Source organism: Microtus oregoni, unplaced genomic scaffold (genome assembly GCF_018167655.1).
Source record: "Microtus oregoni isolate MIOR12 unplaced genomic scaffold, Mior012 000007F_ref0000211, whole genome shotgun sequence".
NCBI classification, from domain to species: Eukaryota; Metazoa; Chordata; class Mammalia; order Rodentia; family Cricetidae; genus Microtus; species Microtus oregoni.
Window position 1 is genome coordinate 43907355 of NW_024543066.1, and position 13738 is coordinate 43921092.

General features: G+C 48.1%; 1 protein-coding gene across 16 annotated transcripts in view; it reads left to right on the forward strand.

The window, feature by feature from the left end:
- Trerf1 (transcriptional regulating factor 1) overlaps window positions 1-13738 on the forward strand; it is a 222217-nt gene that overhangs the window by 203512 nt on the left and 4967 nt on the right. For 10 of the 16 annotated variants that reach the window (XM_041655764.1, XM_041655765.1, XM_041655766.1 and 7 more), the window contains 3 exons: window positions 2592-2705; window positions 9837-10040; window positions 12590-12837. In XM_041655764.1, the coding sequence (XP_041511698.1) occupies window positions 2592-2705; window positions 9837-10040; window positions 12590-12837 (566 nt within the window). The remainder of the gene's footprint in view (window positions 1-2591; window positions 2706-9836; window positions 10041-12589; window positions 12838-13738) is intronic. The other 6 variants (XM_041655770.1, XM_041655771.1, XM_041655774.1 and 3 more) reach the window with 1 other exon arrangement.

Below are 13738 nucleotides of genomic sequence, written 5' to 3' on the forward strand. Positions count from 1 at the left end.
AGGTAGATGACAGATAGGTAGGTAGGGAGATAGATAGATAGATAGATAGATAGATAGATAGATAATAGGTAGATAGATAGATAATAGATCAATAGATGATAGATAGATAGATCATAGATCAATAGATGATAGATAGATAGATAGATAGATAGATAATAGATCAATAGATAGAAGATAGATAGATGGATAGATGGATAGGTGGGTAGGCAGACAGACAGACAGACAGACAAATAGATAGATCAGTCTTCCCAGGTTTGGAATATAGCTCAGTAGAATGTCTACCTAGCATGCATGAGACCCTGTATTTAAAAGGAAAAACAAAAAGAAGAGAAGAGATAAGTCACCCACAAAGGAAATTATACATTAATAGATAACAAATTTCATAGGCTTTAGCTGACTGAGAGTGGTTTAGCAAAAATTCAAAATATCCCAAAGTGTTTCAACAGCTTCTTAATGAAAAGGACCCACCATTTGATTCCCAAATGTCCAGGAGGTTGGCTTGGCCTCTGACTCAAGTGGAAGGCAGATGTTCTTGGGGCAGCTGCCCTCTGAAAAGCTCTCATGGACACAGGGAGATGGCTGAGGGAGAGTACCTGCTGTGTAGGTGTGAGGATAAGTTCAGATCTCTTGAGTGCACGTCAGAAATCTAAGCACGGCTGTGCATGTACCATAACCCCGCTGCTTCTGAGGCAGAGCGGGAGGATCAGTGGGGATGGATGGCTGTATAAGGCTCACTCAAGGTTCTCAAGGGTCACTGAGAGACCGTGCCTTAAAGAAATAAGGCAGAGAGTACCAGAGCAGGACACCTGGCACCCTCCTGCCCTGCACATCACACACACGCGTGTGCATGTGTACACACACACACCTACCTAGTGCTCCCCAGGTAGTCCTCCTCGAGCCCTAATGATCTTTACTGAAAGGCCCCTCCCCCCATTTTAGCAAGTTCTCACTGTGTAGATCAGTCTGGCCTAGAACTCACAAATTTACCTGCTTCTATGTCCCAAGTGCTGGGATTCAAGCCATGTGCTGTCGTTTCTGACAAGCCTCATTTCTTCAAGGTGTCACATGACCCTGGGGACTAAGCTCCCAACACGAGAGCCCTCTGGGGACAAGCCACACTAAAACTGTAGCACTCTGCCTGGACCTTAGTCCTTAAATATCCTGCACTTGGGTCCATGACTAGTTCACGTGCAGTATTTACAAGCCAGTGAGTTTTTAATCAAGGACCCTTTGGGACAGTATCTCGCCCCTCAGGGGTGAAACCCATGTAGTAATGCCAAATGGCAGGTGGACACTGAAGAGGGCAACCAACACTTCCGCTGGCACCCTGGTCTCAGCATGAAGGGGACTGTATATCCACTCTTCCATCCCCATACCAGGGTGACCGAGCCCCACCTGTGCGTGGAGCCCCACCTGAGCAGGAATGCTTTGTTCCAAAACACAGATGCAGGTTGAGCATCCCTATGTGAGGCTTAAGATCCGGGATGCTCTGAGAGTTTAGAGCAGCTGATTTCAGGCGAGAGACTGTAGCCAGGAAAGGTGGTGCAGTGTCTAAATCCAAGCCTGATAACTTCCTGGTCTCCTGGTCTCGTGGGGGTGGAGGGGGGTGGTTACAGTGCTTATGGGGAGTTGAGGATTAAACTTGAGCTTGACAGCACACACCTTTACACATGGAGTCTGCTCGTGTATCCAAGGCTGTCCCTCTACTCAGTATGGAGCCAAGGAGCCATCTGGTCTTCCTGCCTGCACCTCCACCTCCTGGGCAGCTGGGATTACAGGCATGTGCCATCACCTGGGTTGAAGCATATTGGGTAAGAGGTACCTTGCCTCTTTGGGTTCACAGGGCAAAGCTTGTGCCCTGCCTTTGGGAAGCGCTTGTGCCTACCATGCCTACCATGCTTACCATGCTTAGTCTGTTGCTGAGAATGTGTTCATAAATAGGTTTGGGTTGGTTTTGAGACAGGGTCTCTCAGGGCCTGGGCTAGCCTGGAACTGGCTACATAGCTGAGTCTGGGCATTAATTTCTGATCCCTCTGCCCCGACTTACCGAGTGTTACGATTGTAGATATGCACCGTACTAGATCATAAATAGGTATTAAGAGTCATCAAGACAGAGTGGAGCCCTTTAGATGGAAAAGCATCTGTGATGTGTGTAGCTTAGGAAAGAAGATCTCTGCAGACTGCTCTGCACGGGGGGAGAGGTTATCACGTCACAAGAAAGTGTTGATGGGGTGCCCACTGCCTCTCGTGAGGGAAAGATGGTGCTTCTTGTTATTGCCTGTGTTAAGAATTTCTGGAACAGCTCTAATATAAATGAGTAGTAGGGGACCTGTTAGGTGGCTCAAGGAGCTTGCTGCCGAGTCCAATGACCTGAGTTTGATCCCCTGGACTGATATGGTGAAAGGAGAGAACTGACCCCCACAATTTGTCCTCTGACCTTCATACATGTGTAACCATGTCTTACCATGTAGCTCTGGCTGGCCTGAAACTCTCAGAGATCCGCACGCCTCTACCTATTACAGACTTAGATGTTCCACAAAGCTCACCCGCCGTCCAGTGCTGGAGCTAATCGTGGTATACTTTCTTGGCAGGTGAAGTCCAAGACAGTAGCTCAGTGCGTGGAGTACTACTACACCTGGAAGAAGATAATGCGGCTAGGGAGGAGACACCGGACACGCCTAGCGGAAACCATTGACGACTGCATGGTGAGTGACGCTGCTCATTGGCGCCTCTGCCGGCTCTCGCTCTCTTCCTGGACTACTGGTGACTGCTGTGCTTTGGCTTTACCCGCTAGGAACTAGAAAAGGGGACAGAGTTCCCGGCTCACTTAGGGGACTCTGGACTTGATTTCTGGGTGTAGGCAGAAGGAAGGCATCCCTGGATTCAGGCTGTAACCCTTCCTCTAATAAAAGATGTGATTGCTTTGTGTCTCTACACAGTCAGGAGTCCCAATCTGGTCCATAGAGCTTGTTCCAAAACACCCAGGGATACACAGAGAAACCCTGTCTCAAAACACCTAGTAAATAAATAAGTCTTTTAAAAATGAATATACGGGGCTGGAGAGATGGCTCAGTGGTTAAGAACACTGATTGCTCTTCCAGAGGACCCAGGTTCAATTCCCAGCACCCACATGGCAGCTCACAACTGTCTGTAACTCCTGTTCCAGGGGATCTGACACCCTCACATAGACATACATGCAGACAAAACACCAATGTATATAAAACACAAATAAATTATTTAAAAAATGAATATACAAAATGTGAAAGAAGGGGCTGGAGAGATGGCTCAGCGGTTAAGAGCATTGTGTGCTCTTCCAAAGGACCTGAGTTTGATTCCCAGCAACCACATGGTGGCTCACAACCATCTGTAATGAGGTCTGGTGTCCTCTTCTAGCAGGCATATATGCAAACAGAATATTGTATCCATAATAAATAAATAAATATTAAAAAAATGTGAAAGAAGGAAAAAAGCAGCACAGCCTCCTACGGCTCAGTCAACTGAAAGCAATTAATTCCCACAGCACAAACACCAATATGTGAGCTGGATAGACAGTGGTTAAGCCGGGCGGTGGGGGTGCACGCCTTTAATCCCAGCACTCGGGAGGCAGAGGCAGGCGGATCTCTGTGAGTTCGAGACCAGCCTGGTCTACAAGAGCTAGTTCCAGGACAGGCTCCAAAACCACAGAGAAACCCTGTTTCGAAGAAAAAAAAAAAAAAAAAAACAGACAGTGGTTAAAAGCACTGACTCCTCTTGCAGGGGGCTTGGGTTTGGTTCCCTGAGCTGTCTTGACTCACAGCTGTCTGGAACTCCAGTCTCAGGGGATCTAGTGCCCTCTTCTGGCCTCCTCAAGCATCAAACACAACAAGGTGCACATACAAACATACAGGCAAAACATTTGTGCACGTGACTTACTTATGCAGTTGAAGAAGGGCATTTGTTGAGGATGAGGAAACATGCAGCAGACATACAGAGACAAGGATCCTCTACAAAGCAGAGGGGATTCAGAAAGCAAAAAAAAAATCCCTTTTGTTTTATCCTTAATGTTTAAACAGCAGTATGTGTGGATGTCAGCACTCAGGATGCTAAACAGTGTCTGCCTTCTGTGTCCTCACCACTCACAGGACATAGTCTAGTTGGGATGATGTCATGCTTACAGTGAAAACTTGACTATGCATTCTAAGAGTATTTGAGAACAGTATGAGGTGAGAACCAGAAAGTCTCAGATACTGCAAAAGGATACACCAACTGCAGCCCAGGAAGGAGGTTTGCCCAGGGTCACAGAGCCTTGCTGTGCACTTGAGCAGAATAGACAGTAAGCAAGGAATCATGGGAAATGCTAGCCTCAGACCTAGGACCTCGCTCCTGCTGAACCAGTAAAGTGGAATAGATGATTTCAGTGATTTGGAAAATCCCATTTGTTTCTGGAATGTTCTGGACCATGTTACTGCTGTGTTTTGGGAAAAGATAAAGTCAGATATCAGGAACTAGGGAGATTGTTCCATGGCTAAAATGCTTGTCCTGCAAGCATGGGGACCCAACTTTGGGTCCCCAGAATGTAAATGTCATTCAAGCATGCCTACATAGCCACAATTCTAGTGTTCGGAGATAGGAGACCCTGCAACTAGCCTCATCTGTGAACTCTCGGATGTATTGAGAGACTCTGCCTCGGTGTATATGGCTGAGAGTGATAGAGGAAGGCTCCTCCCATCAGCCTCTGACCTCCACACACATGCACATAAGGGGAGAATCACATGTGGTCTGCTAAGAGAAAGTCATTTCCCAGGTTCTGCAGTGACAAGGGCCTAGGGACAGTGCCCAGGGATACTGTAATGACACTCGCTAAATATTTGTCCAGTGAATGGACATTTTTCTGAGACAATAGTCCATAGTATCATCTCTGTGTGAACTCTGGAGGGAGATGAAAGGAGCAAAGAGATGTTGAACAGAGGAGGATGCTATTAGAGAGACATCATCATGTGCCATCTCGGTCCATGCTCGTTAGCAGAGGAAAGGCCACAGTGCAGCCTCAGATGAGGAAGAAAAGTAGAGAAGGCGCCACACCCACTGGCTCACCGACAACTCCCCAGCACTAGTCGGGACCAGCAGCAAACACGCCCTGTCCCTTACATGTTCGGGGAAAGCAAAGGCTTATGTGAAGAGGTGACTCAGGCCCATAAAAGCAGGCTTTGTTTAAGACCCGTGTCGTAGCTGCAGCTTACCCTTGGGCTCTGAGAGTACAGTCAACATTCTGAGCACCGGTTGCCAAGTAGAAATGGAAACCTGGGAGGACAGGGTCGTGTGCAGAAGGCCCAGCCCTAGCCCATGGACCTGGTCTTCGGGGCTTTATTAAATGACAAGTGGGGGACCATCAAGATGACACAGCAGGTAAAGGAGCCTGCTGCCAAGTGAGGAGGCGTCAAGATGGCACAGCTGCCAAGCCTGACAATCGGAGTTCAGTCCCTGGGACCACAAGGTGGAAAGAGAGAACCCGCTACTAAAAGTTGTCCTCTGACCTCAACATGTGCACACACGCACACACACACACGCATGCACATGTGCCCCCCACACAGACACGCACATGTGCACGCATGTGTAAATACTAAAAGGCAAGTGAGCATTTCTCACAGAGGAAATACAAAGGGGCTCGCTGAGGGAGCTCAGGGACAACTGAGGACCTGCAGGGTTGGTTAGGAACGATTCTGCGATGGTCATGGTGGGTACAGCAGGAGCGCTGGCTCAGCAGGATAGGGTGAGACCCAGCCTAGGCCGTCACTGGCCCTTCCTCTCTTAGAGGAAGATCAGAGGGAAGTGTGCCTCCCACTTTGCTTTTTGAATCTGGGTCTCATAGGGATCCAGAGCTAACTAGTGAGGTTGGGCTGACTGTCAAGCGACCCCGTCTCCACAGTCACAGTTCTGGGATTACAAGCATATGCCACCATGCCAAACTTCTTTAGTGGATTCTGGGATTTGAACTCAGGTCCTCGTGTTTGCAAAGCAACCACTTTACCAACTGAGCCGTCTTCCCAGCCTCTCAGTTCAGTTTCTTTGCTGGCTGTATGAGCTAAGGAATGACTTGTCTGGCTGACTTTCTGATTTGCTTAAGAAAGAAATCTATGAAGAGTTTGGGAGAATCAGAAGTCTTGTGGGGGTGGGGGAAGGTGCCTGATTGACACCACACATTTAATACCTTTTCTTCATTGCTGTCAAGAACAACTGTGACACTTAGACATATGCAGATTGGGGTTGAAAGTCTGCATTCCAATTTCCCCGTTTCTTGGAGCGTGGGTATAAAAGCGCCACCCTCCACAAGGAACTCTAGGTATGCACAGTCGAGGGTCGGGCACCATGTTAAATATAGCTTCTCGGGCTGGAGAGATGGCTCCGGTTAAGAGCTTGCTGCTTTCCCAGAGGAGCTGGATTTATTCCCGGCACCCACAGAGGACTGCTCACAATTGTCAGTAACTCCAGGTACAGGGGATCTAAGGCCTTTTCTGGCTTCTGCAGGCAGGGCATGCTAGTGGCATACACGCACACAAACACACACATACAATTATGTCCATTTATAGTTTTATACACATACGTGTATGTATGTATCTCCTCCTCCCTCTCCTGTGTTTGACCGATTTCCATCTGAAGTCATTTGCTTTCGTCTGCCGTGCATCGTAAAATGGCCGGCATGTAGCTGCAGACTACTACATGTTGGGTTTGGTTCTCCTATCTTCACATCTCTGAGTCACTCATCTTGATGATAAATATGTTGTGAACTTGTACAGATTAACAATTGAAATGAAAACCCATCTGAATTCCTGAAACGTTCAGAAGCACCAGACAGCAGAATTCAGTCTGTAACTTTGTGGCCATGTGAAGTTTGTCTTCAGAGTTCCTAATGATGGCCTTGTGAGAAAACTGCAATTATAGTACGTCCATGGAACAAATGCCATTGTTGTCAAAAGCTTCGGCATGAAGCATGTTTCATCAGTGCCAAACTGGAGACCATGGTCCACTTAATAGCTGTGACTACAAAGTCCCCCAGTTCTTTGAAAGTAGGTGTCCATGGTTTTGCCTGAGACTTTGGATTTGAAAGGTGATAGGCGGATACAGAAGACCACCTATGTAAAGTCAGCCTGTGTGGTCTGTGCCTTATTCCAGAAACTACTACAGGTACTGGGCCTGTGTCCATTCACACTGACTGCGTAATTATTACTAAGTGGTCAGTTAACTGGCTGGAAACTGGCCATTTCTTACATATACCTTGCTAATGCAGCCTCTTGAATATATGTCTGCATGGTGTCACCTGTGACTAGCACTGAAGCAGGGAAAAGTGGCAACTGCCTTGTTCTCTCACAGCCCACCCCTAAATCAAAACTGGAGAGAGGCCACCTATGGTGATGTACACTTGTAATGTGCTCCAGCACTCGGGAGGCAGAGGCATGGTTGGCGTGAGTTGGTCCATCTTGGAATACACAATGTATTTTAGACCAGTCTGGACTATGGAGTGATACTTTGTCTTAAAGAGGGGAGAGGGGAGGAGAGTGGAGAGGCTGGAGAGATGACTTAGTGGTTAAGAGCACTCAATGCACTTCCAGAGGACCTGAGTTTGATTCCTAGCACATCCACTGGGCATCTCATAGTAGCCTTTAACTCCAGCTCTGGGGAATCTGATGCCTCTGGCTTCCAAGGGCATCCATGTGCACATCCCACATACAAAGACATACACATAGTTTAAAAATAAAAGTATAAATGCCAGGTGCGGTATCACACACCTTCAATACCAGCACTTGGGAAGCAGAGGCAGGTGGATCTCTTTCCTTTCGAGGCCAGCCTGGTCTACAGTGAGTTCTAGGCCAGCCAGAGTTATGTAGTGATGAGATCTTGTCTAAAAATAAAAATAAAATAACTCATGAGAGAGGAAACCTGGATTCAGGGTACCACTGTTCCCAGAAATTTTTATTTTTCTTGGAAATTCCTGCTTCGTGATTCTGAGAACCAAAGGCTTGCCTAGAGCTGCGTGGCTCAGGGGACAAACAAACTGGAGATTCTTGCTATAAACAGTGGGTATACAGGAGGACCTAGCAGAGACAAATGGCTTGTCAGGTAAAGACTGCTGGAGAATTCCTGTGTCCTGGTCCTCAGCCACTTCCCGGCATACAAGAGCCAGCCACCTCACTCTACCCAAGAAGAGTCTAGTAGCTGCTCAGGCAGGAGGTAGATGGGTGTTTCTTAAAATCCTGTGTTTACCCAGGCATGGTGATGCATGTCTGTAACATCACTTAAGAAGCTGAGGCAAAAGGATTACCTCTTCAGTTGCAACTTCAAAGCCAGTCTGAGCTACGTAGTGAGACCTTGTCTGGGAAAAGAGAGAGAGAGAGGTATGGTAGTAGGCTGTGCTTATAATTTTAGCACTTGAGAGATAGAAATAGGAGGTTCAGAAGTCAAGGGCAGCCTTGGCTACATAGCAAAGTCAAAGCCAGCCTGAGCTACACGAGACTCTGTCTAAAAAGGGAGGAAGAAAAAAAAGATTGGCGAGGTGGCTCTTCCTGCTCGTACCGAAGCCTCAGGTTTGGCACCCAGCACCCATATTAGGCAGCTCATAACTATCCGTAACTCCAGCTCCAGAGAACTGCATGCTCTCTGTTCCTCGGGCATCACATGCACATGGCGCACATTAACCCATGCAGGCTTAAACACCTGAGTAGAAATAAGTAGATCGCTATTTCAAAATGACATTAACCCCTGAATTCTCTCCCAGCCCTGCCCACACCAACTGCTCGATAGCTTGCTACTGTAACGTTCTGGTGTGTGTGAGTGTTTACCTGCCTATGATGCCTCATGCCCGTGGAGTCCAGAAGAAAGCATCAGAGCCCTTGGAACCATGTGGGTGCTGGGAACTAAACCTGCGTCCTCAAAAGAACAGCTGGTGCTCTTACCTGCTGAGTCATCTCTCCAGCCCCACCCCCAGCTAAAGTGTTTTCATAAAGATTTTATTATTTTATTATATGTGTTGTGGGCCTGAATGTGAATTATTATATGTGCACCACATTCATGCAGGGGCCGATAGAGGCCACAGAGGACATCACACCCTCCAACTGGAGTTAGGTGGTTAAGAGCCACCCAGTGAGGGCACAGAGAGCTGAACACTGGATATTCGCAAGAACAGTCTTCACTCTTAACTGCTGAGCTGTCTCGTCAGTCCTTACTTTATCTTTTATGTGTATGTATGTGTTTCTGTATAAATGTATGCCACATGGGTGCAGTGCCCAGGGAAGCCAGATCTCCTGGAGCTTCAGTTACTGGCGACTGTGACCTGCTAGAGATGAGTGCTGGGAACCAAATGTAGGTCCTCTGAAAGAGCTGCAAGTGCTCTTAACAGGTGCCCATTGCTCCGGTCCCTCCACCTTATTCTTGAGGCAGGGTCTCTCCGTGAGATTGGAGCTTAACTTCTTGCTAGGTTGGCTGACCTGTAAGGATCCTGTTTCCACCTCCCAGCCCTGGGGTTTCAGCGCCCACACACACCTGGCTTTTATCTGGGGCCCGGGTCTGGAACTCAGGTCCTCATGATGTATAGCTAGCACTTACCCACTGTGCTGTCTCCACCCCTAGGCAGGGCATCTTCACCTCTGGCCCCTCTGCCTTCACATGGTTTTTCTGTAAGGGATCATGGGGGAACCCAAAGTGCAGTATGGAGCATTCTCTACCCCAAGATCCCAGTGTCCAGAGTCCAGCCTTGGACTCTGTCACCTACCCAGCCCCAGTGTTCCATGTCCTGACTTGTGATTTCTTTCCACTACTAAAACTCCCTTCTGGGGATATCACCTTCTTGCTTTTGTTGATACCAGACAAGTGAAGAGGAAGAAGAGGCAGAGGAGGAAGAAGAGGACCCGGAAGAAGATAGGAAATCCATAAAAGAAGAGGAGAGTGAAGTGGCCAAGTCACCAGAGCCACCACCTGTCCCTGCCCTGGCTCCCACTGAGGGGCCACCCCTGCAGGCCGCTGGCCAACCCTCTGGCTCTTTCATCTGTGAAATGCCCAACTGTGGGGCTGTAAGTATCTGTGTTGTCCCTGGCTCTGGGAGACCTGAGGGTCATACAACTGTGCCTAGTTCTAAGAGCAATGGACGTCTGGCAGAGGTCAGGCCATGTAGCTATCACTTTCTTAATGAGCTTAGCCAAGGGAGGTGACTCTGTGTGTTCTCTGTCAAGCACAGTGCTACATGCTGGAGAATTAGAGGAGGCCCCAAAAGCCAAGCGCGGTGGCACAGGCTTGTAATCCCAGCGCCCCAGAGACTGAGACTTTGAAGCCAGCCTGCGGTATATAGTAAGACCTGGTCTTCAGGCTAAATCAATAAATAAATAAAACCAGAAGGGCTCCTGCCTGCAGGAAGTGTGTGGCTGACAGCTCCACGGTAACACAGGCCTCCAGGAGGTACCCTTGTCTGCTACACTGTCTCCGGTACCTCTGCAGGCACTAGGGCTGTATGTCACCAAGGCCAGATTTATCTTGTCAGCATGCATTTGAACTTCCTAGAGGAGCTGCCAGGGCTTCCCTTTTCTAACACAGAGACCTGACTGAACTCCCTCCAGCTTCATCTCTGGAAGGTTTAGCTTTTCATAAAATGTTACCAACTCTAATTTAAATGTCACTATTGTGACATTTGAGAAAGTTGTTTCTGAGCAACTAAAGTTTGTCTTTGCAATCTTAGGGGACAAAAATTCACTAAGCAAATGAATGTTGTGAACAAGTTAAAGGGAGTCTGGGGGACCCCCTCAAACTCCTTCCGAGTGCTAAGTCTCCATAAATCCTAGAAGCTGTTTGCGAGGACTCTGGGCATTCTGCCTATCCCCACCAGTCTAAACTGCTGAGCTTTTTTCCAAATCAGGTTTCTAAAAGCCTGACACACTTGTATAGACAAGTTCCAGAGATGTTATCCCCAAATATTCCCCTTCCTGGGACGCATCATTGTTCTCGAGCTCATGTTCACTTGTCTAGTGCAGAGTATATTAAATATTGTTTATGGAGTCTGTCATCTAAGGAAAGTCTTTACAGTGTTTATGTCCGGCTGGACAGGAGGTCACACCTTTAGTCCCTGCACTCCGGAGGCAGAAGCAAGCGTCTCTGGTTTGAGGCCAGTCAGGACGACATAGTGAGACCCTTGCTCTAAATAAATAAATAAAATGTTTATTTACTAAAATGGAAATTCATTTTATTTGCATTTTTAAAAAATGAAAAGGCTTTAGAAAAACAAAAGTGTATACACCTTCATTTACTTTGTAGAGAATATGAGCAATGGCCGGTGCGTTGGGCCGCCAGTGGCCTGGCCTCTGCACTCCGTCCCTGCCATTTGGTCCAGGTTGCTTCAGTTCTGAGCTGATTACGCTGTGACTTTAAATGACAATGTTTCTTGGTAAATTAGTTCAGAAAGTGGGTGCTTTTTCAATTCATGGTTTTAGGGTAAAATCAATGTTTGGGTTTTAGGCCATTTGGGGGTGGGGGTGAAGGAGATCATCTTTTACTTTGTCTAATCAGACATGCTCAGAGAGACAGACACTCTTAATGACTTTTTAAGTCCCATCAAGGACAGTGTGGTGACCTATGCCATGCCTAACAGTGGGGGCTGGGTTCAGGAAATCAGGAACAGATTGGTTTTTATGTGATACAATAAAAAAGGGCCCATGAGCAAGATGCGGAAAGGGGGCTGGAGGACTGGGGGTGTGGATGGTAGCCCCACACTTCAGTGGTTCTGGACAGAGGACTGGGAAAGCGGGACCCACATCTGGTGGGTAGAAGCCACAGAAGCCACTAAACACCCTGCTGTGCGTGAGCCTGTCCCCAACTGTCCTAACCCAAGTAGCTGTATTCTGAGGTCAAGAAACCCTATTCTATATCAATATTTGAAAAATTAGCCAGGCATGTGGCAGACACCTGTGCTCCCGGCGCTCGGGAGATGAAGGCAGGAGGATAAGGATTGAGCTGCAGTGAGGCCAAGGCCGCCTGGGCTGTAGCGTGAGACTCTAACATAAACAAAGTCATTGGTCAGCATATTTCCAGTGGGGACACTGGGATACACACTTGGGAGGTAGAGGCGGGAGGATCGGCTCATGTTTAAAACCAATCTACTCTATGTAGCAGGCTCCAGGCCTGTTAGGCCTTCAGAGTGATACCCTGTCCCCAAAACTAGAAGAAAGCCTGGTCCTTTGTTTAATCCTGTTAAAGTTTGGGGTCTTCGGTGTGGCTCTGCAGTGCACTTGGTTGCCATGTAGCTCAGAGTGAGAGCATTCACCTAGCAAGTGTGGGGCTCAGGCTCCATCCCCAGCTTCACAGGGAGCAACAACAAGAATTAAAACAATGGGCTACCGAGGGAGGCTGGAACTCATGGGGGGTGAGGTGCGCTGAGGCATGCATTTGTCCTGGGTGCTGAGCCATACTGCCTTGGGCTCAGGTTAGACCACTGAGGAAGAATTGTTGACAGTTTGTGGTTGGGGTGTGAGCTTTTCGTGGCACATGCCTAGTGTTTGCTTGTATGAACCATGTGCTGTTTCGTGTATCACATGTTTTTCCTACGAGTAACTAACGACCCTAATTTCCTTTTCAGGACTGTAGATGTCATGTGACTCCCTTTCTTCCCCAGGTGTTCAGCTCCCGACAGGCACTGAATGGCCACGCCCGCATCCACGGCGGCACCAACCAGGTGACCAAGACCCGAGGTGCTGTCCCCTCTGGGAAGCAGAAGCCAGGTGGCACTCAGGGTGGTTACTGTTCAGTAAAGAGCTCACCATCACACAGCACCACCAGTGGAGAGACAGACCCCACCACTATCTTCCCCTGCAAGGAGTGTGGCAAGTAGGTACCCTGGAGCCAGGGGCCAAACCTGGGGTCACCATGAATGGCTGTCCTGTGAAGGCTGTTTCTTCAGCCAGAAAAGGCCGAGGCTCTCGGGGCTCCCCTTGATGCCCCTGGGATCTTCACGCCTCTGCTCACAGCAGACATCGCTAATCAGTTTCCTCGTTCTCTGATGTTACACATAGACAATGTCCTTTCCTTTGAATCATGATGCAAACCGGCACGTCTAGTTGATTAGAGCCCATGCATGGGATAAAACCTCTTTTTCATCCCTGCGCCTTCACATGTACCTTAAAACAACAGCTAAGGGAGGAAGATAACAGCGGGTAGGACTAGAGCAGCTTTGTCCTGGGATTTACTTTATTACATACTTCATGTATGTGAGCTCACTGAATCCTCACAGGGAAAACCCCATCCAGTCCATGTTGTTCCCATGCTTATTTTACAAATAAAGATTTAACGTCAGGTAAAACGACTTGTCCCAAGTCACACAGCTAGGAAACAAAGCTGATATTAAACCTCGCTGTATCCAGATCAGTGCTTGGCTTCCCACGCTGCCCCAGCCTTCTGCTTTGCTTTGATTAGCTGCTTTACAGAGAGCCTAACTAGTGGTAAAATACATGGCTCCTTCACGGTTTCCTTCTCGGTGGTTCTGCCTAACCTCAAGGCTCTGGCACCATCATACCTTGGTGGCCCATTAGCAGACTTGCTGCATTTCCCTTTATAATCTCCAGTGTCTCAAACACATGAGGAATGGAGAAACAGCTACCAGAGTCTCTGAAACTGTCAGGAAAACATTCCTAGTTCCATCAGTAGGGCCAGTGAGGACCTCTGCTTGCGTGTCCTCAGAGACGAGTCAGGTGGACTGCAGAGCTGACCTAGCAGTGGGGAGCACTGGTTG